The 22205-nt window shown below is 33.4% G+C and overlaps 1 protein-coding gene and 1 non-coding gene across 2 annotated transcripts; one reads left to right on the top strand and one right to left on the bottom strand.

Annotated features, from left to right (window-relative positions):
• Window positions 1-17389: 17389 nt before the first annotated feature.
• LOC112093900 lies at window positions 17390-17495 on the bottom strand. Its single transcript, XR_002903260.1, has one exon. It is a non-coding gene; the product is annotated as a small nucleolar RNA R71 (small nucleolar RNA).
• A 552-nt stretch (window positions 17496-18047) lies between these two features.
• On the top strand, window positions 18048-18905 carry LOC112093897. The gene has a single exon (XM_024173397.1). The coding sequence runs from the start codon at window positions 18048-18050 to the stop codon at window positions 18903-18905; it is 858 nt and encodes a 285-aa protein (XP_024029165.1).
• Window positions 18906-22205: the final 3300 nt, after the last annotated feature.

Here is a 22205-nt window from a genome sequence, read left to right as displayed (position 1 = left end):
TTTGAAAAAAAATAATAATCTAGATTATCCATTAGTACTGCTGTGCATGTGCAAATATTCACTTACTCGGCTAAATGTGACTATTATAAAGTTATTAATTATTAATATCTTATAGCATATTGTTTCGTCGGTTCAAATGAAAAGGGAGGATTCTCATTTCTCAGTTCTCTACAAGCTAGCTAGGATAATATATCAAGTGAAGAATTAATCAATTCAACATAATTATCATTATCGTTATTATAGTCAAATTGTCTATGCTGCTTTTGGGTGGGTGGGGGGAAGGAAATTAAAAATGTACATATATATATTTTTTTTATTAGGATTATTATCAGTGATGCTTTTTGAATTTTAAGGTCATTTACAGTTTACTCTCCGAACTCTAAAAACTCTCATTTTGTCATCTAAACACATATTATTGTATATGGATTGCTTAGGAATATTGTCTACTTTGCTATTTTTAACATTGCAATCAAAATATTCTAAGCTGCTACAGTTTAGAGCTGGTTGCTGAGCATCTCCAGCCCCAAATTTACCAAGTTTTTAGTAAAAGTAGAGATTTTTGTAATTTGAAGGAAAGTTCTAATCGTGCTGAACAGTAAAAGTAATTAATTATCCAAAATTCACATGAAGCATGTGGTTGCAGCCTCTCTGTAGGTATAGACGATGAAAAGTTGTGTCACTTTATTAGAAGGATTTGGTGCATTAATTGGATAAACATAAACTTGACAAGTGTCTAAGCAAACAAGAATATCTAGATGGCCCTAACATAATTAACTCATTAGCTATTTGATTAATGGCCTAATTGTTGATCCAGTCATCTAAAATGATGTGTATATTGCTTTCATGCTTATCTGTTTGCTTACTTTAGTTGAATTTTGACTCCCTTGAATATACCAAATCAAAATTTGCTGATAAAGAGAAGACTCTTTGATAGTGTAAGATATATATGCACTCTAAATTTCAATGCATTAATGATGTTATACACGTATGTTTATAATCCATCTTAATCTTCTTTTCATCTCATCTATTACTTTATTCCATTCATTTGTTGTGCTTTCCTATACAAGTTATATTTGAATTACACGCTTAAATTAAAGTAATTATTCTTTTCATAAGAAGAAAACGACAAAAGTATTCTAAAAAAAAGACATAATTTATATCCGAGCAAAAGAGAGATCATGGTGATTTTCATGGTCATGAAATCTGAAAAGTGGATAATTCCACAAAATCCCATGTGGGCAAAACCAATTATCTGCGTGCGGTTGCTGCATATTGAGATCGTGGGGGTGAGAAGGAAAAGTCTTGAAATGACCGAGAACGTATCAGAAACAGGAGAATAAAATGATACAAAAAGTTCTAAAAAAAAAAAAATAAATAACAAACAAAAAAGGCTCTTCTCAAAATGCTTCTTGTCAATCCATTTAGGATAGAGAAAGTTGCATATTTGGGTGTGTACAACGAATAAGAGAACTCCATAAACAAGCAAAGACAAAACACTCGGCCTAAATTTAAAGCTATCTGATTACAAGATTTCCAATGTATCTGTTTGTCTCTGTCCAATTGCGCAAGTAATTCTATGGAGTTTTCTACAGTAGAAGTACTAATAATATTCTGAAAATTAGAGCTAATTAAAATGATTAAAAAAATGCATAATTTACCTAGTCTGATATAGATAAGACAACCTAGAGGCCACGTGAATTTACAATTTATGTGTGTGTGTGTGTCTATATATATATATATATATATAGTATATGTATGTTTATGTACATAGACACCTAATAACTTTGGTATATATATAAGACCTTTTATTCTTCCTCTTTTTGACACCTTTTGTTCTTCTCCCTTTTGTCAGCTACTTCCTTATTTTCTTGTCATTTTATAGCATCTTTATATGAAAATGTCAATATGTGCATTCCTAAAAGCAAGTCTTTTGATGACGCTGTTCATTATCATATTATCAACCTTTGTAGTGAGCTCAGAGGCACGTTTCGCTCAAAATGCTTTTGCAGCCACACCAAACAACAGAATTGATGGTCATCTTTTCCTGCGAAAATTCAGGTATGATCGATCAAAACTCGAGTTTTACCGAAGGAAGTTGGTTCTTGACCAAGCGAGGCCGGAGAGAACTTCACCGGGAGGGCCAGATCCTCAACATCACTAGCTATACTAGCTAGCTAGCCATTACTAGTTGAGTTTTTTGAGGTCCTCACTTTAGGCTCTTTCAACATTTTTGTGACCGGACTCGCTTTAGAGCTCCGCACAAAGCCAACTCTGTAAGAGATACAATGGTCCCATAAAAATGATTTCGTAATCGCGAACCATCTTGCATATCTCTTATCTATACGGATCTGAATAGAATTGCTCTTTTTGAAACGCCTCCAAATTATAAATATGGGAAAACAAAAGTTTTTCTTGTCCTTGCATGAATTTTAATAGATCAAATACCAAATTCATTCTCTGATTAGAAAGCAGTCCATTCTCATGTTAAGAAGTGCACGTTGTATTGTGGCTAGCTAAGCTTCGTTTATATTCCGTTGTATAATGCTTATTTTCATGTCCTAATTATATTAAACTCAATAACATTCATCACAATAATGTAGCTCTAGCTCCTACGATTCATCATATCCTTGTTTTGATTTGTAGGCAATTAAATTATGGAGTGTGCGAATGTCATCACTTTTCTGAGCCATTTTTGGTTTTGAATTGTAACCTAACTTTTTTCTGTATAAATTTTGAATCTATGAGATCGTATTAAAGGTTATTATTATTATTATTAATTATTATTTTTCGTATTTGGTACATGTGATTTGCCATTAAAACTATTTGTTTTTGGCTAGTTGTCCTCTGAATTTAGCGAAGTGTTGCGGAGAGCTCCTGAATTAATGGTAATTGTAAATATTAAGACAGGAATAGTCTTAGGAATGAACTGAAATTTCATATGACAACTGCAACATGTCACATGTATTTTCTGTATGAGAGTAGGTTTCCTTACAAACTTTAATACAATTCGCTGAGGTGCTTTACAATATCTTAATAATTCAAAGTAGGTTATTCTTACCGCAATTAAAAATTCAAATGACAACTTGCCAATTGTCACATCCCGCTGCCTAACTACTAGCTTAAGCCGGTGGAAGGCTGCGACGCGGAAATACATGCATAACATATTAACTTGAATATAATATACTTAAGGATAAATCAAAGATTTGAGTTAGTTATACCTAATCAAAAAAATGCGGAAAATTTTGATCTTTTAAAGTGTTTACAAAACCATATTTATAATGTGGAAATTTCGTGAGATTTTTTTAAAAAAATTCATACACGGTTCATATTGTGCCATATGATCGTTTTCCAAAAGATTTAATAAAGTTTGACCATCAATATCTATAGAAGTTTAGAAGTAAGGTCCTAAAAATAACATAGTCCCAACATCATAAAAGAAACTTAAAGTTTGTTTCTTCAAAAGTTGGTCATAATTAGTCGTATTTGACATATACCACCACCTTGATCCATTTTCTTGCTCACTCCTCTTTAATCATAGACTTGCCTGCAACACAAAGAAATCCTAATGAGCTAGAGGGCTCAATAAGCGAGTAGACTAGCTACTCTAAATGTGATTGAATGCATACAATGTAAGAAGGTTTCCTCAAACACATTAAACCATAAGAACACTACGTATATAAATCGAGTAGTAGTAATAATCTCATAAACCACCATATTTATACAAGTAATTATATTTGTTCTCATTCTTATCGCGTCCTTACTTTCAAGTTGTTGTTAATTTCTTCTAACCAAATGTGTATCCCATAAGTACACACTTATACAAAAGTCAAAACAACAGTAGGTAAAAAAGTACAAAATTACTAAGTTATCCTAACAAGTTTGACATACCCATAATTTTCTCCTCATTCAACGATCACAACAATCAAAATAATAAGAGAATGAAAACAATAACACAAAGCACACATTAATCACACGCCACTTTTTAAGGTGATCATAATTAAAACATTTTGCATAACTCATAGCATATCAATTCGTGAACTATTCATTTTATAAGTATCATACCATATTACCATATCAACATGTCATATCTAGGTGCATAATTCATTACATAATCAATGATCTAACCTCTTAACGTGCATGTATTGTCTATTGGCCCCGTGGGGCTGCCTTATACCGGCTAATGCTTAATCATATGGTTATCCTAGACTCCAAGCCAATGGATCTAAGTAATCACACACACGTATCTAACGTACCATTAATAAATTGAACTCGACTTTCAGGAGTGTACCACTAACCACATGTGGCTTGCCTATCTCACCGGATTTATGATCCATTAGCATTTACATAAGTAGTAACGTGGGTATTCATGGAGTTTATCCCTTCTTACCTAGCCAAGGTTCAGGGAATTTGGCACCATGACCTAATCATAGATCCAACAGCCACTTAGGCCGCCGCACCTACTATCCGGGAACTAAAGAGCAACATTGCATTTCTTATAATATATAAAATCTTATAATCCCTTAAGGGACTTGTAGTTCGGACCCTAACTTACAACCTAGCATATCACAAAATGCTAATGTACAATTATGATGTCATATTATAGTCTAAGTTCTCATATGAAAAGTAAAATAATATGTCACATAGATCCATATTATTCCAAGAGTTACATATCTTGTTCTCATAATAAAACTGTAACGACTCCTCACGGATCGTCATAGTTATCTTAACTTTCAAACATATACCTCTTAAAGAATGCGGAAATAGTTAAACTTGAAACACTTTACTTTGAATGACTTAAAGAAATCCTTGAAATTTTTTTCCATACTATAACTTTAAAAATCTGAAAAGCTTGTGCTTTGAAATTTAAAGGGAGTTGGTGTAAGTTTCTACCGTTGGCTGAATTCGCTTATAACAATAGTTATCAAGCGACGATTGGGATGGTTCCTTATGAGGCACTATATGGGAGACGTTGTATATCCCCAATCTGTTGGCATGAGGCTGGGGAGAAGAAGTCGATAGAGTCGGAACTTAAGAAGAATACCGATTTCAAGGAGAAAACTGACTTTGTGAATAAGACATCGGAGGTGGTGAAGGTGATTCAGCAACGGATTGTCATAACTCAGAGTAGACAAAAGAGTTATGCAAATGTTCGTTGAAGGCCCTTAGAGTTTGAAGTTGGGGATTCGGTGTTCATCAAGGTCGCACCAATGAAGGGCGTGATATGGTTTGACAAAAGAGGTAAGCTTAGTCTGAGGTATGTCGGACCCTATGAGGTGATTGAGCGCATAGGCAAAGTAGCTTACAAGCTAGAGTTACCTCAGGAGATGGCATTTATCCACAACGTGTTCCATGTGTCAATGTTAAGGAAATACGTATCAGATCCTTCACATCATCAAGCCACAAGTAGTTCAGATTGAAGAGGATATGAGCTATGAAGAAAAACCAATTGAGATTTTAAATCGGAAAATGAAGACCTTGAGAAACAAAGAGATCTCTCTACTCAAAGTTCTTTGGCACAATCACAAGATAGGGGAAGCTACATGGGAATGAGAAGATACCATGAGGGTGAATTACCCTGAATTATTCTGAGATTCGAGAACGAAACTTTTTAAAGGTCAGAGAGGTTGTAACACCCATTTTTCTAACTGAAAAAATTCATAGAAATAAAAGTTAGGAATTAACTTGAATAATGTTATGGTATTATAATTAATTAATTCTAACATCACGTTGAGTTGTATTTTATAGGTGAGCGCGACGAGGACTCGAGGTGCTAAGAACAAGTTCATGTCATTTTATAGAAATTATATATGTGTTCATTTTTTTTTATGATTTGATAAATGTATATATGTTCATGATATGATGTACTTCATGTTATAATGCATGGAATTAAGTGTCTTACGAAAATTCTAAGTTTTTTCTTGATTTTTCTTTTTAGACAAAAGAACCATTTCCATGACGTTAATTTTCAGCTCTATTTTGGACCATTAAAATTCTGAAATTATTCCATTAGTTTATACAAAGTTGTAGATCCTTTCATAATCTTTCCAATGCCTTCTCATTTGCACAAATCGGACATCGGAGTAAGAAGATGTGACCAGTATACCATCCGGATATCCAGTAGTCTCCGACCAGGTTACTGCACGCAAACAAGAACGAAAATTCTAGAAGTTGACCTAACTCTTTTATTTGCCTTCTACACAATTTTACACGCTAATGACAACAATTTTCTCAGCTGTTAAGGGGTCATTTAATCACAGAATTAATCCCCAATTAATACCAAATCAATCCCCTTTAATTTTATATGATTTATGAGCCAATAAACATTTTTAAGCTCTTACTCTCTCTCTCTCTTCCCCTCTTTCTTCTTCGTTCTTTCATGTTTAAGAACACCACAATAGAGAGTCTCCATAATCAGCCATCAAGCTCACCTTTTAATTTTCTTTTGAATTCTTCTAGCAATCAAGATAAAATAGGAAATTCTTAAGGTATGATTCCTCTTGTTATTTATTCTTTTGGGTTAGAATTCTTCAAGGGTATGGACTTGATTGTCAATGATGACTTTTATTTGAGAAAGGGGAGAGACGTATTTATGAAATGATGATGAGTGAGGCTATACCATCAATATGAGTGCTATGATTCAAGGCTGTTCGGTTTTTAATTTGATTCTATGATTTTGAGTGTAGGTTTCTATTAGACTCTATGTTAGTCATAGTTATTATTTGATTATTTTGATTTGTATCTTCCTAGAAAGTAGGCTATAGGGGTTGACGATTTCTGTAATTGAGTTATAATGGAATTATTGGTTCTTGTACAACCTAGAATCATGCTAGGATTTATTTATGATCATTTATATGATTGAGTCATGTGATTCTTTTGATCGTCATTTTGTAGGTATAAGATGTATATATATGCAGGTATTTATATTTTTTTAAGTATTAGAAACATGTTATAGGGCTGAATAATAAAGGGTTTGCTGTTTATACATGTTGAGGATGATGGTTTTGTATTTTATAGAATTTTTGGTGAATTTTCGTCCTAGTTTGAGTGCTGGAATTTCTCCAAGTTTCATGTCTGATTTTAAAATAGTGTTTCAGGGACCAAATGCACTCTGTGATGTCTATGTGAATTGTTAAGTTTGATATTAGTTTTAGGTCATTTGGAGTTCTATGTGAATTGTTATGAGTTTTTAAAGTAGTAAAGGTCAGGCTACCAGTTTTTGTTAAGTTTTGTGATTTTGTGTAATTAATGAGTTTTTATGTCTTGATGTTAATGAATGGTGAGAATGGTATATTAGACGTTGTTTTAACGTGATCAATGTATTTGATGAGTTGTTAAGACTTTTTAGTAATCTTATTTATTATTTATGGCATGAACGGTTGTAGAGGTGAGCACCCGAGGACCTCATTCGTCGCGTCACCATTGAGAAATTTAAAAGGTTAAGTAAGGCGCTCAAGTAAGTACACTTTCACTTGCAACATGAATTGAATAATTGAGAAGTATATGATTTCGATGTTTATGGTGTGTTATGACACTTTTAATATTTCTCTTATGATGACGTTTTGAAGAAAAATATATATATGTATTTTTATGTTTTTAAATGGCATTGTACACCCTTAATGGCGACCGGTGAGCGGTCTTATTGTCATGGTTGGTATGAGATTTGATATCCCATGCTTTCCATGGCTAGCGCTATGATGGTACAACGTCGGGCCTAATATATGATGGATTTTAACGTTTAAACATGTTCAAAAAAGAATTATTCTCATGATGACGTTTATTGTTGATGAGTAAAAATGTTCATTTACGTTTGTGAGAATTAAGTGTCTTATGAAGCCCTTGCTTATATAAGTTATTTCATGTTGCAGACAATCTAAAGGGTAAGATGTAGCCGTGGAGAATCTTGGAGCAGATGTGAGCTATGCGTGATAGAAAAACAGGAGAAACAATCATGGAATTAAAGTGTTTAAATTTAAATAAAGTTTTAATTTTTACTGTTCATTGTTTTGGAACTTTGATTTATGGTGGTTTTGATTTTAAGAATATTTTAGACGCTTTTTTTTAAGTTTATTTCACGGTATAAATTTTAATAATTAAGTTGAACCGAAAGGTTATTTTTTTCTTTGAGGAAGTTTCAAATTTTTAAAGTTATAATATGAAAAAAAAAATCAAGGATTTCTTTAAGTCATTCAAAGTGAAGTGTTTCAAGTTTAACTATTTTCCGCATTCTTTAAGAGGTATATATTTGAAAGTTAAGATAACTGTGACGATTCGTGAGGGGTTGTTACAAAAACTGATGATTGGTAAATGTCAAATCATGCGTATTAGAGTAAAATTAAGCCCTAATTTAATCTTACTATCTTCAAAGCTTAAATATACTATCTCAACATATTGAGCAAGAACATACCGTATACTATTATAAGGATTTAGGAGCACAACACGCTTACATAAATTATATCAAGGTTCATACCATCATAAATCATGGACATGCATAATCATAAGGTAACCATACATCACTTGCATTGCAGGTGCATACTCCACTTACCTTAAATGTTAGGTTCCCAAACATAAGCTCCTCCTTGATTCGTTTGGTTCACAACCGTGGATTAAGTATTCACCTATTTTTAACAAACATTTTCTTGTTAATTGGAGCATCACAAATTCTTAAGAGGACTATGGCACTCTCAACTTATTAACGAATTTCTAAGAGTATGAAATCATATTATTTTATTTTATATGTCTTGATTAAAGACTTAGCGTGAACATGGTTTGGGCGGAAAGAATAAAAAGGAAAACGACTCTTATGGGAGTTAATAATTTGGTCCCCAATCTAACAAAATATATCAACAGCTCAAAAATAATACAATCCTCTCATTCCTAGGAAATTTGTCAACAAGATATTCATAAACTTAACAATTTTCCTCTTTTCACGTGACTTTCACATCAGAACAATTCACTGCATTCATATTTTCTAAAAACAGGTTAGTTGACACTTACAGAAAAATTGATAAAATATTCTACAGGAATTGAAAAATTATGATTCTTATCTTTTATTAAAGTAGACATTTAGAGCTTCGTTTTGATATATTACACGATCTGTTTCAATTACGTTAAGGCCAGTAAAAGCATTTTAAAATCTGACTAAAAATTTTTAGTACTCTGCAGAAATTTTTAGAAATCTTGACACAATTAAAAAATTCATAACTTTGTCTATGGGTCTCCATTTTCAATGACCCACATATTGAATTGAAGCTCAAACCTCAAGTTTAAGGTTCAAAAACCTTTTAGTGCAAAATACTCTCAAAAGCTACAGTTTTATGTTTTAACTAATGCAGCCCAGAAAATCCCTCTTTTTTCAGCAACTAACACATGACATGCAAACTTAAAAAGAAAAGACTAGAAATTAAAATTTTTTAAAGATCTTTGTGGCATGATCATTGTTGACGGTTGGATTTCGTCAACAAAAAACCGGCCGTGTTACCTTGAGGTTTCCCTTCGGGTTACCGACCTATGTGTTTAGTGAAAGAGTAGATACTTGTTGGATGTGAGTATTTGTTAAATGAACTGTATGTAAACAAAGACATGGAATTTTATAGTGGTTCACTCTATAAAATTAGAGCTACATCCACTGTAAGTTTTGTATTTCTTTTGAGAGGGCAACAATTTACAAGTTATGACTCTCCTTTTTCCTTTTGTGTTTTATTCTCTGACCCCTCTCTCGGTGGGGGTCTTCATCCTTTTATACTGGGCTTCCTTCACCTAGGGTTTTCTTTGATCGGTGGAAACACTCAAGTGTTCTACCTTGGTAGGCCCAGATGTAGCCCACTAATCAGCACTGTTCACTCAACCAATTAGTCTTCTATTATGGCTCTGTGATTCTCCGTAATGCTTTTCTGTCCCCTGTGGGGCGGTTTGAGAATTTGTAATTAATGCTGACAGACGTCTTCCACTTCTGCACGCAACCCGCCATGTCTCAAAGGAACGCTCCCCTCGTCGCCAGCGCCATTTAGCCCCAGTCGTCCTCTCTGGCAGTCCTTTCTGCAGCCGAGGAATATCCATACCTTAATTCAAGCGGCACTATCCGTCGGCGCCACAAGGGGTCGTCGCCCTAATCCGGACTTTAATCTTGGGCTTTGCGGCTGATTAGGAAGAAAACGTAGGCACCGAGGGTTGTGTGCTTGGCGGAGAGCAGCTATGGCCACGTGTCGTGGTGTCGTTGATCCAGGTGTCCATCACATCTTCCCACACAATAATCATCTTAACCGTCTCAAGCTATACAACCTCATAAAACTCAGTCTAAATATCAATCTTAACAAGACTACAAAAATTTATCTCAGCATAGCAACTTTTTCAAACGGGCAGCTTTGACCTCTTTTACGAGAAAATTCATAATAATTAGTAGGAAACTCGAAAAATTATGAAACCAAATTTATCAAAGTATTAACTAATTCTATAAAAATCGTTTAGGGTGATTCTTGAAACCACTTAAAGCTTAAGACGTCTATTTTAAAGAAAAAATAATGGATGAGATAAAATAGTATGAAAAACATCCTTAAAAAATTAAAAAAATCTAAAACTGGCGAGAGAAACTATAAACATTCAACAAACACTTTATCAACATCCGTTTTAAAGTTTAGCAAACTCAAATCAATAAAACTCAATCTAAGATCATTGGAATACACATTTAATCACAACAATGGAAATACTAGAAAGTTTGAGAGGCTTACCCTCGAAGAACAAATGGTTCTAGACTCTGTTGATAATGAAAACTCATTCTTGACTTGAAGGGTTTGATTGAAATAACATTTTTATTAAGGAAATAAGAAAAATTCAGATTAATCGACATCCATGGAGAGAAATCATTCAAAAAGGATGTCTTTTAGATAGGAACTTACCAAAACGGATGCAAGAACTCTATTCTCGAATTAATTTTGAGAGAATGTCTAATAGAGTTGGGAGTATTAATAATTCCTTTAATTTTCTATTAGCGGTGTTGAGAAATCGCCCAATTAGAAACTTTTTCAAAACCCATCAGCTTTCAAAAAGTGGCCCAATTATTTCTGAGGTTCATATTTTGGGTCACCTTTTATTTTAAATAATATTTTCGGCACCGAACTTTGGCAAAGTTGCAGGATTGGCTCCGGAATGGAATTTTGCGGAAGTCACCTTCTTGACTAATTTCGACACTCCGATCAAGATTACAGCATTAAAAATTCCATTCGGAATTTAATTTTATGAGTTTTGCTCTAATTATTTAACTTTTATGGGAATATGTACGTGAATGACACGTTTAATAGATCACGGATGAGTCAAGGAGATTAAGTCTCACTAGAGTTATCATAAAAATCATATACCACATAAAAACCATTGAATTATCAAAAGCTAATTATAGATATTAACGCGTAAGGATAGAGGACCTTACACCAATTTAAAATTTAGGGAGAAAAGCGATAAAATTCCATTTGTTGAGGCACAAAAAGTTTGTTATATATAAACTATCTACATAGGCAGTAGTAGTGCCGAAGCATTTATAGAAGGAAAAACATGTATTTTTTTAGTTTATTAATCACACTATAATTTTTATATCGCTAAAAATTTAGTCGTTTTCAAAATAGATTCTACAATGCTTGCAGAGAACAGATGATTAAATCCTAGTTTGGTTGCTTTTAAGTAACTCTCTAACCATTGTATAACCATTGTTTTTAAAGATGTCATGCGCGTTTTTTGAAATCTTTTTCCCTCTTTTATTGTCTTTTGCCTTTTTTGTATTTACTTTTTTCATGTTTCTTTTCTTTCCAATAGTTTCTATAATCATGTTAAGCGCGCTTCTGGTGCGATCAAACTATATATATATATATATATATATATATATATAATCATAGCAAAATATAACAAAGCTCCAAGGTGGGGAATGTCAAAAACGTGACTTCTGATATGCCCAACCAATAAATGAATCAAGATAACCAAAAGGTCCTCCAAGGGTGGAAAATGTTGCTCGTCGGTTTCTTTCCTCCAATTTTTTCCGACCACATATCACAAAATAAGCCAAAACATGAATGGAAAAGTTTTCACAAACCTCGTCATCTTCAACGTTCCTAACCTCGAATTTAAGTCAAGAAACAAACATTGAGAATAGGGGCAAACCATCGAAACATTTAGGTCTCGTTCATTTCACCGATTCGAGTTTAGAATTCGAGTTTTGCTACAGTAAAAAACTCTCAGAAACAGTCACATCTAACTTTTTTTGTTACAGTAAAAAGCTCTAATATAAAATCACATTTCAACTCGAATTAAAAACTCGAATCAACAAACTAAACGGGCCCTCAATTGATCTAACCAATCCAGTCTAATCCATCTAAAAAGAATTGGATATCAAACCACTATTAGATCAAATTTGGATGATATTTTCACAAATTCAATTGGATTAGATTGCATGTTGGATTCAAATTTCGATATCCAATAAATGTAATTCAATCCAGTGTATTTATCTTATATATTATATAATATAATACATAATTAATTATGTATATAATATACAATAGTGAAATTTTTTTTTCCTAAAAAAAGAAATAAAAGTTTTAGAATATAAAAATTATTAAAAAACCACTCTTTATTTGAATTAAATAAATCAACAAAACAAAAAACGTCAAAAGACTTTCCTTTTGAAGAAAATAAAGGTCAAAAGACTCAAAATCATATTATTTGCTATATTTAATGATTTTGATCTTTATGATAGATGACAAATGGATGATGGAACTAAGTTATCTTGAAAAAAAAAATATGGATTTATGATTTTAAGTAAGTTGTACAAAATTTTGTAGGTTTTAATAGGTTTTGATGAAAGTCTTAGGTTAATCCAATCATCCAATTCAATTCAAATCCAATAAATATTGAATGAGATTGGGGAATTGAATCCATATCCTCCCTCCACATCCCATCTCATCTAGAGCAAGTAGTCTTAAGGTAAGAAAGCTTGATAAAGTAATAAATATAAATGATAAATGTTTTAACATTTTTTATTAAAAGGCTGTCAGTTCGGCTATTTGTGCGAATCACAACCGACACATAATTTGTTGTCGGATGGAAGACCATCTTTATAAAATCGAGCCAGAAACCAAATGATTAATGGTTTCTAAAGCGTTTTTAGATAAAATAATATGCAGAGGCGAATTGATATGGATAGTGTATCACAAAAATTTTATGAAAGTTTTGGAACACACTCTATTGATTATATTAATTTATAAATAATCAAATTATTTATTATCCGGTTGAAGAGATTATATTGATAATTTGACTGCGAATAATCATCGCTCTAATAATCTTAGAACACCAGAATTTTTCTCTTCTACTCTTTGAAACCTGCAAGACTAGAGTGTGAGCTCTATTCTAAAATTAACGGGAAGGATCATTTAAATAATTTCTCTCCAACTTAGATCTACACATGAACAAAGCAGAACTGGAAATTAAAGAACCTTGACATCCATCACTAATAAGTTACACGCCTATTAATAATATGCTACACATTTATAGCTAGTGGTAGGTAAAATTGTGTTCTTCAATTATAATTAGAGTTTTGTCCGACAGAATTCTAATTTTATTTATAAAATATAGAGCTGAGAAAATTGGTGCTTATCTTAATTTTAAATCTCATTTGAAATCAAAATAAATTTTCCATTTAAATTTAGAATAAATTTCTTACTCTTATCCAACCTTTATACTACTATCTAATTTTGACTCGAATTTTAAATATGCATTTAATGTCAAACTTTAAACTTACCTAGATTCAAATTAGATAACTTATCTAACAAATTAACTGGATAACTTGGAGAATAAGTAACTGACTTCCATAGGGACACCTCCCTATGCCACACCCCTGCACCTTGTGACTGGAGTGTGGCTTATGTGACCCTACCACATCTTGTGTCTCATAATTGTTTATTTCAATAATCACATTATTATTTGGGTGATTAAATTTTGAATTCCATAATTTTAAATTCTCGTAAATTCATCTCATCTTCAGATATTACACAGATGACGGGGAACTCATAGACCCATAATTTCAAGCTCTAATAAAATTAATAATCAATTAAACTTTTTAATCAATTAATTAATTTTATTAATTCCAAAAGTTACTATACTATAAACTTGGAATTGCACTCTTGAAATTATAGACATTTTATTACTTTTAAGAATACGAAGCATCCATTTAATATAGTCATTATATATAGATCGATCTTCTATGAATAATTCATTAATAGAGCTAAGTAGAAATCCGTTAATCCCCTAATTGCAGCTTTATCCTTGATCATCATTGATTCTCTAATGAATAATAAATTCTTGATATTAATCACAAATTGAACACTCTCTTATTATTCAAAACCGAATCAACACTCAAGAGAATTATTTTTTATCTACTTCTTTATTCAAGAAAGAATTGATTCCATCCTATATATTGACATTTTCGGTTACCTACTTCATCATATCTCTAAGATATAAGGAATAACATTTAGCAATATCGAAATCCATATTGACTAAATCAAAAGAAACAAATCCATAAATATGAGTTTGGTAATAACTCAAGATTAAGATAATTCTATATATGACCAAAATTCTATACTTCACAAAAATTATTAGAAATTCAAATCATATATTGTCTCAGTCCTATGCAATCACATTATGTTGAATACACTGATTAATATCCCTCCATATAACGATGCAGATAACATCGTTGCATTATTAATGGGAATGACATGTATTAATAACGCTTTACTTAAATATTTTAAAATTTTAATTAAATTCGTTATGGACATGTTTCTATTATTACTCTTAAATATTATCCTCTTGTATATAACACATATATACAATATTTATGGTTAGATAAATAATCAAAAAGATTTCAATAATATTAATAAATTATTCAATAATACATGCACATAAAATAAAAAAAATTCACTTTATTAAATAAATAATAAAATATCTAAGTACATCGCATGCTTTAAGAAAACCATTCCTCACAATTATCACAAACTTTAAAGTTCACAGACATGTATCCTTTTTTAATTAATCGTAATAAAAATGTATTAATTACTAAAATTCCTCCAAATTTATGACACTTATAACACTTTGCCCTCCGACCTTATAAACATAACACATCTATTCCTCTTGAAAAACAATACATTAATAAAAAAAACCTCCATCTACTAGAACTTCTATAAAAAATGACACATGTTAGACAAACAATAGTGGTTATTAAACAATTTGGTGTATAATTACTTTTCTATTCTCTTAATTTATAGATAAAGAAAATCAATTTTAAGTTAATATGATAAAGATAAAATCAAAATATTTTATCTTCTTCTTTCTCTCACGAAATTGTGGGCCCTCAACACCAATCAATGTCGCGTGCTGATACATTAGATTTGTGCTTATCTTTTAATACTTCTAATTGAGTGTTTTGTTAGTGTTGGAGTGGTTTTAGTAGTTAATTTTCGTATTTTTTTTTATTTTTCATATTGGCATCATTCGGAGTTTGTAGCTAAGTGTTGGAGTAATCTTTGGAGCTAAATTGAGATTGGAGAGCTTCGGCCTTGAAAGATAGTGCCTAGGCCTTGAAATGGTTCATTTGCAATACAAAAATCCGAGAGAAGAGAGCCTAGGCTTTGTACAATGGAGCCATGGCGCCAAATTACGCAATGAAGTAATTTTCCGCCCAGGGCCGCCGCGCCCAAATAGTAGGGTTGCGGCTCTACTTCGAAGCATTATGTGGATAGGCTATTTTTCAGGCGAGGGCCGCGGCGCTACTTTAAAAATTTTACCGACTTAAGTTCATTTGAGTTCCAAAAATTTGTAAAAATGCCACTATGATTCCAAACACTATAAATAGGATTTTTAGGGTTATTTTCTAGGATCTTTTGGCTAAGAAAAGAAGGAGAGAAGACGACTCTATGAAGGAGAGGGGGATTTGTTCAAGACCGGAGTTCAACTTTGAATTCACCAAAGAGTTTTATTATTTCCTGAATTTCCTATGTTAATTATTATTGTCATTATGTTTTCTTTTTCAATTATGTTCTAATTTTCTTTTGTTACGGCTATGAGATCACCAATTCTATTTTAATTTAATTCATTTATTTTTACCTTCAATGAATTAATTCACTAAGATTTTATTATTGATGGTTGTTATTTCTTTCTATATACTTAATGCTTTCAATTATCTGGCCAATATTTAAATTGTTTTGGAGACCTAGATTGAAACCCCAGAAGAAGGCTTTTAGGAATAGCTTCTTGTGAGAGGAATCGTAAGGTGCATGTGACATCTAGCGATAGTAACATGACTTGCGTGAACAATTAAGAGAACCATAAAGCGTAATGAATTTCTAGGGTGGTGGAATTCACATCGAAAGATAGTGAGTTTACATGCTAGGAATGTATTTGATAGCATCCTCAGAATGACTATTAAATAATTTAGGGTTACTCATTCTAACACTTGAATAATATGCAACGTTAGTAAGAATAATGAATTAAAGAAGATTATATTTGGTGACATCAGTTGTCCTAGTCTTTAATTTGTTTAAGTCGTTTATTTATTTTAGTTTTATTTATTTGAGTTTTTATTTGTATTTTGCTCTTACTATTTTTCTATTTTATTTTAGGATGTTCAAATAATTTTAGAGTTAACCAATTTCAGTACTTAATTAAAATCAATGTAATCTTCATAGGAACGATACTTTATTCACTACTTAATTACTTGTATGCAATATTGTGCACTTTCAATTTTCACATCAAGTTTTGGCGCCGTTGCCGGGGACTGGCATTAACAATATTGATACCAAGTATTTTAAATTTTAATTTAGACTCTTACATTATTTTATTTTCTTGTAAATTGTCAGGTGTCTTATAGTGCATGCTACAATCTAAAAGTCTTGAAGTCTTTGATCCTAAGATTGAGGGGACTTCATAAGATGTAAGAGGAAAAAGAAGAAAGAAAAGCTTGTGATTGTTGATATGGCAGAAAGAGAACCTAACACTAAGGCTGTGGGGGATTATTCTTCCCCCGATGTTACCAGGATACCGTCGAGCATTGCTACTCTAGCTATTCAAGCCAACAACTCTAAATTGAAGCTGGCGATCATCTTTATGATTCAAAACTCTTGTCAGTTTGGGGGTTTGCCTATTGAAGATCCTAATGCTCATATCGCACGTTTCTTACAATTGTACGATACCATGAAGTTTAATGGAGTCTCAGAGGATGCTATAAGATTGAGACTGTTTAGCTTTTCTCTTAGAGACAAGGTTTGGAGTTGGCTTTACTCTCATCCCTCAAATCACTTCACCGCTTAGAATGATCTTGCTCAGAAGTTCTTGGCTAAGTATTTTCCTCCATCCAAGACCATTCAGGTAAGAAATGAAATTACTAATTTTGTGCAACATGATAAGGAGACTTTATCAGAAATTTGGGAGAGATTTCAAGAGTTGTACAGGAGATGTCCTCATCATGAGGTGCAAAAATGGATGCAAATTCAGTATTTCTACAATAGTCTGGATTTGAGCAATGCAAAATTAGTGGATGCTGCTGCAGGAGGTGCATTGATGAGAAAGACTGTGGATGAGGCTTTTAATCTTTTAGATGAGATGGATGCAAATGATTACAAGTATCCGAAGCAGTGAACTATGGTGAGGAAAACTACAGGGGTACTTGAGTTTGATGCTTTGACGGCTCTGACGAGCCAAGTGGCTTTTTGGTGAAGAAATTGGACAATAGGGAGGTGAATTCGGTGCATATTCCAACTTCTTATTTTGAATATTGTAGAGCCAATCATGAAAATGGGAGTTGTTTGTCTGTGGCAGAGCAAGCCAATTACATGGGGAATTTCAATAGGTAGCAATGGACCCCAAATTCAAACACTTATCACCCCAGTTCCAGGAATCATCAAAATTTCTCTTACAGGAACACTCAGAATGTCTTGAATCCTCCTCCAGGGTTTGTGCAACAAGAAAAAAAGAGTTTGTTGGAATATATATTTTCTTAGTTCATGATTACTACTAAACAACACATGGATGAGACTAAGCAATACATGGCTAGGACAGGCACCCTGTTGAGTAGTCAAGCGGCAGCAATCCGAAACTTAGAAGTGCAAATGGGCCAATTGGCAATTTCCAGTTCTTCAAGGCAACAAGGTTCTCTTCCAAGTGATACCATTCCTAATCCTAAAGAGCAGTGCAAGGCTATTTTTACAAGGAGTGGTTTGCAACTACAAGATCCACCAATGAAGTTGAGTATAACAAAGAAGCAACTAACTAACGATGAAGATGTAAGTGGGAATGTAGGGGAGGAGGTTGAAAAACAAGCGTTGCCAGTAGAAAAGCACAAGCCACGAATTTCGTTCCCTCAACAGTTAAAGAAAAAGAATCTGGATCACCAATTCGCTAAGTTTTTAGAAGTATACAAAAAGCTCCATATCAACATTCCATTTGCAGATGCCTTGGCTCAAATGCCAACTCACATGAAGTTTATGAAGGACATCCTCTCTAACAAGAGGAAGTTAGAGAATTTTGAAACAGTCACATTAACTGAGGAGTGTAGCACCATCATTCAAAGGAAGTTGGCACCAAATTTAAAAGATTTGGATAGCTTTACCATTCCTTGCACTATTGGTAATTCATATTTTGGAAAAACATTATGTGACCTTGAAACAAGTGTAAACCTCATGCCATTATCAGTCTTTCAGAGATTGGGCTTAAGAGAACCAAAGCCCACAACTGTGCTACTCCAAATGGTTGATCATTCCATTAAGTACTCATGGGGCATTTTAGAAGATGTGCTAGTAAAAATGGACAAATTGATATTCCCGGCTGATTTCATAGTACTGGATATGGAAGAAGACCAAGATATTCCTTCAATCTTAGGATGACCATTCTTAGCTACCAGAAATGTGGTGATTAATGTTTCAAAAAGAGAATTGAGTCTAGAAGTGGAAAATGAGAAAGTAACTTTCAATGTGTTCAGTCCACTCAAGGGTCCACAGGAATCTGAGACTTGTTACTGAATGGATAACATAAAGAAGACAATGTGTGAAAAAAACTCGGTCAAGGTTCCAAAGCAATTTAAAAGGCAAGATAAAGTATGCAGGATCCCCCTTAAGAGGGAACCGGATAAAGCTAGCAATGAGAATGTAGCAATTGCATCACAGTACTGTCAAGGAAGAATGCCCAAGTTTGAATACCCAGAAAAAGAATTCCCTGACCCTTGGCTATCCCCGGCGCCAATATTTACTCATTACCCACAAGCCACCGGTCACAATGATGATGATGGCGAGGGCACCTAATATGGCCCTCACCTAGGTATGTCCTCTGCGCTTCCACATTCTTTATCATAACATTGAGGACAATATTTCTGAAGTTTGGGGGGAATGTCTCTTTCGCTCTTTCATTTTTCATTTTCTTGTTCTTTGTTACTTTCAAAAAAAGAAGAAGTAAAAGTGACGACACCAAGGCCGATGATGAGATTGGTTTTGCTTGCTTTTAGCTTGGGAGAAACTGATGAATATTGTATTTTGTGTGTGTGCTTGATCCTTTTGTTAATTTTTTGCTTTTCATGGGACTCTATGACATTCTGAGCACTAGCTTAAATTTGTTAATCATTTTGCTTACTTAGAGAAAGATTATGTAACCTAAGTAAACTCTTTGATCTCACAAGAATTCTAGAACTGGTTTGATTGTCACTTGAGGTGAAATCCTAGGACACACCATATTAGGGAAGGGATTTAGGCCATGTTTGGATCATTTGAGCCTTTCAAGCCAACCCGTGCATAATACATATCCCTAGTGCCCCTTTTGAGCTTGTTTAGACCTTTTTCTTTGTCACCTACAATTGGACCTAGCTTTAACTAATATCCCTTCATTTGACCCTTCACTTATGTGCATATGATCATTAGAGAAGAATGTTTAGAGCTACATTACAATTTTGGGAGGATGGGAGGAGCTTGGAAGAAGGAAAAAAAAAAACAAGAAGAAAAAAAAAATTGAAGGATGACATTTAGACACCCGACTTTGTGCACTCAAGTAAAGAAATAAGGTTGGGGGTGTGTAAAAAAAAGAAAAGAAAAGAAAAATTAATGATGAATAAAGTGGGTTACAAGTGGAGGTTCGAAAGCAAGTTTGGGGGAATTGAGGAGAATTGGAGAAGCTCATGAAAAGAACATGGAATGATTGCGTGCATGTGAGTGACTTAAGCCAAAAATAGTATCCATCATCCTACCTCCAACCCAAGCCTCGCGTTACAAACCGAATAAAGTCTTAATGATCTTTGGTATGGTGTTCGTTCTACATTAGTGGAGAGTGATGTGAAAAACCGGCTTATGGAGTTCGAAACATTCTTAAAACTAAGAGATCAATTTTTAAAGAACTTGGGTTGCATAAACTGATCCGAGTGCGGATGGTTGACGGTGAAAAACTTTACACACAAACACTCGTGGAGCTTTAAGTGAGGTAGAAATTGACATTAGGATTGAAATTCTACATAGAGTATGATTTTTGAAGCTTCTCTTGAGCTACTAACTATGTGGAATCTCTAAGGTAAGATTGTCAAATCATCAGCAAGTTGTCACTTGCACTTCGATTTCTTATTAGTTTCTTTTATTTTCTTTTCTTTTGCTCGAGGACTAGCAAAATCTCAAGTTTGGGGGTATTTGATACATTGGATTTGTGCTTATCTTTTAATACTTCTAATTGATTGTTTTGTTAGTTTTAGAGTGGTTTTAGTAGTTAATTTATGAATTTTTAGTTGATTTTATAGATTAGCATCATTCGGAGTTCGTAGTTGAGTGTTGGAGTAATCTTTAGAACTAAATTGAGATTGGAGAGCCTTGGCCTTGAAAGATGGCGCCTAGGCCTTGAAATGGTTCATTTGCAATACAAAAACCTGATAGAAGATAGCCTAGGCTTTGTACGATGGAGCCATGGCGCCAAATTACGTAATTAAGCAATTTTTTGTCCAAGGCCGCGGCGCCCAAATAGTAGGGCCGCAGCTCTACTTCGAAGCATTGTGTGGATAGGCTATTTTTCAGGCCAGGGCCGCGGTTCCTAAATAGTAAGGTCGCGGCGCTACTTCAAAAATTTTGTCGACTTGAGTTCATTTGAGTTTTGAAAATTTATAAAAATGCCACTACAATTCCAAACACTATAAATAGGATTTTTAGGGTTATTTTTGTTGGTTGCCGAATCGAATCCGGCTGCGGAAGCGCGGTGGTGCGGGGAAGAGGCGAATCGTGTATAACAAAAATTTTCATAAAACTTTTGAGATACTCTATAGATTATATTAATTTATGCACGAATAAATTAATCTCATTAACTTATATATATCAAGAACTCAATCAGGAAAAATACCTGGAAGCCAACTCAGATGATAACTTGAGTTCTTTGACCACGAACAGTCCTTGCTCCAATCTTTGTGTTTAGAAAACCAATGTCTTCCACGTCAATTCCTAGAATCCACGAAGACGTGTGTGTGGGCACACATGAGACAAAACGGGTTACAATAAACACTCGAATTTCCACAAACACCAACGCATGCACGATGTGGAATTTTTGGAGAAAAATTTTTCCTTCCTTTCTCTCTTGAGAATTTCGGCCAGCCTTAACTCTTAGGGCTGAAAAATTGTTTCCAAAATTTCTATAGAGAAATTTCGGCTACCTCTAAAATTAGGGCAAAAAACCATTCCGAAAATTGTCTCAAAAATAGTATTTATAGAGTAGAAGTCAAACTTCTAGAAGGAATCTAATCTCTATCTCCAATTTGAATTTTGAACCAAAATTCTCCTCTATCCCTTATCCCTTGTGGCCGGCCATGCTAGGGATTCCTATCCCTGTGTGTGGCGCCAATACTGGATAGGAAAGGAAGAGAAAATCATCATTTATCCTGTAGTCCAATTTTATTTCAAATTCAAATTCAAATTTAAGTCAAACTTAAATTAATTTGAATTCTAAATTGAACAACTTATCAAATAAGTTTAAATGGATAAATCTAGATGTGTTCAAATTCAAATTTAAAAAATCACATTATTTAAATAATAATTAATTCTCAATCAATAATTTTCGAGTATTTAATTTTAGAATTCCGTAATTCTAAAATTCCCATTTTGCCCTCTGTGTCTGGCAGAATTACTAGGACGACGCGGGGACTAATGGACCTATAATCCCGAGCTCCAATAAAA

The sequence above is a fragment of the Morus notabilis genome, unplaced genomic scaffold (genome assembly GCF_000414095.1).
Source record: "Morus notabilis unplaced genomic scaffold, ASM41409v2 Scaffold79, whole genome shotgun sequence".
In the NCBI taxonomy this organism is placed as follows: domain Eukaryota; kingdom Viridiplantae; phylum Streptophyta; class Magnoliopsida; order Rosales; family Moraceae; genus Morus; species Morus notabilis.
This window is presented reverse-complemented; position numbering and strand designations above follow the sequence as displayed.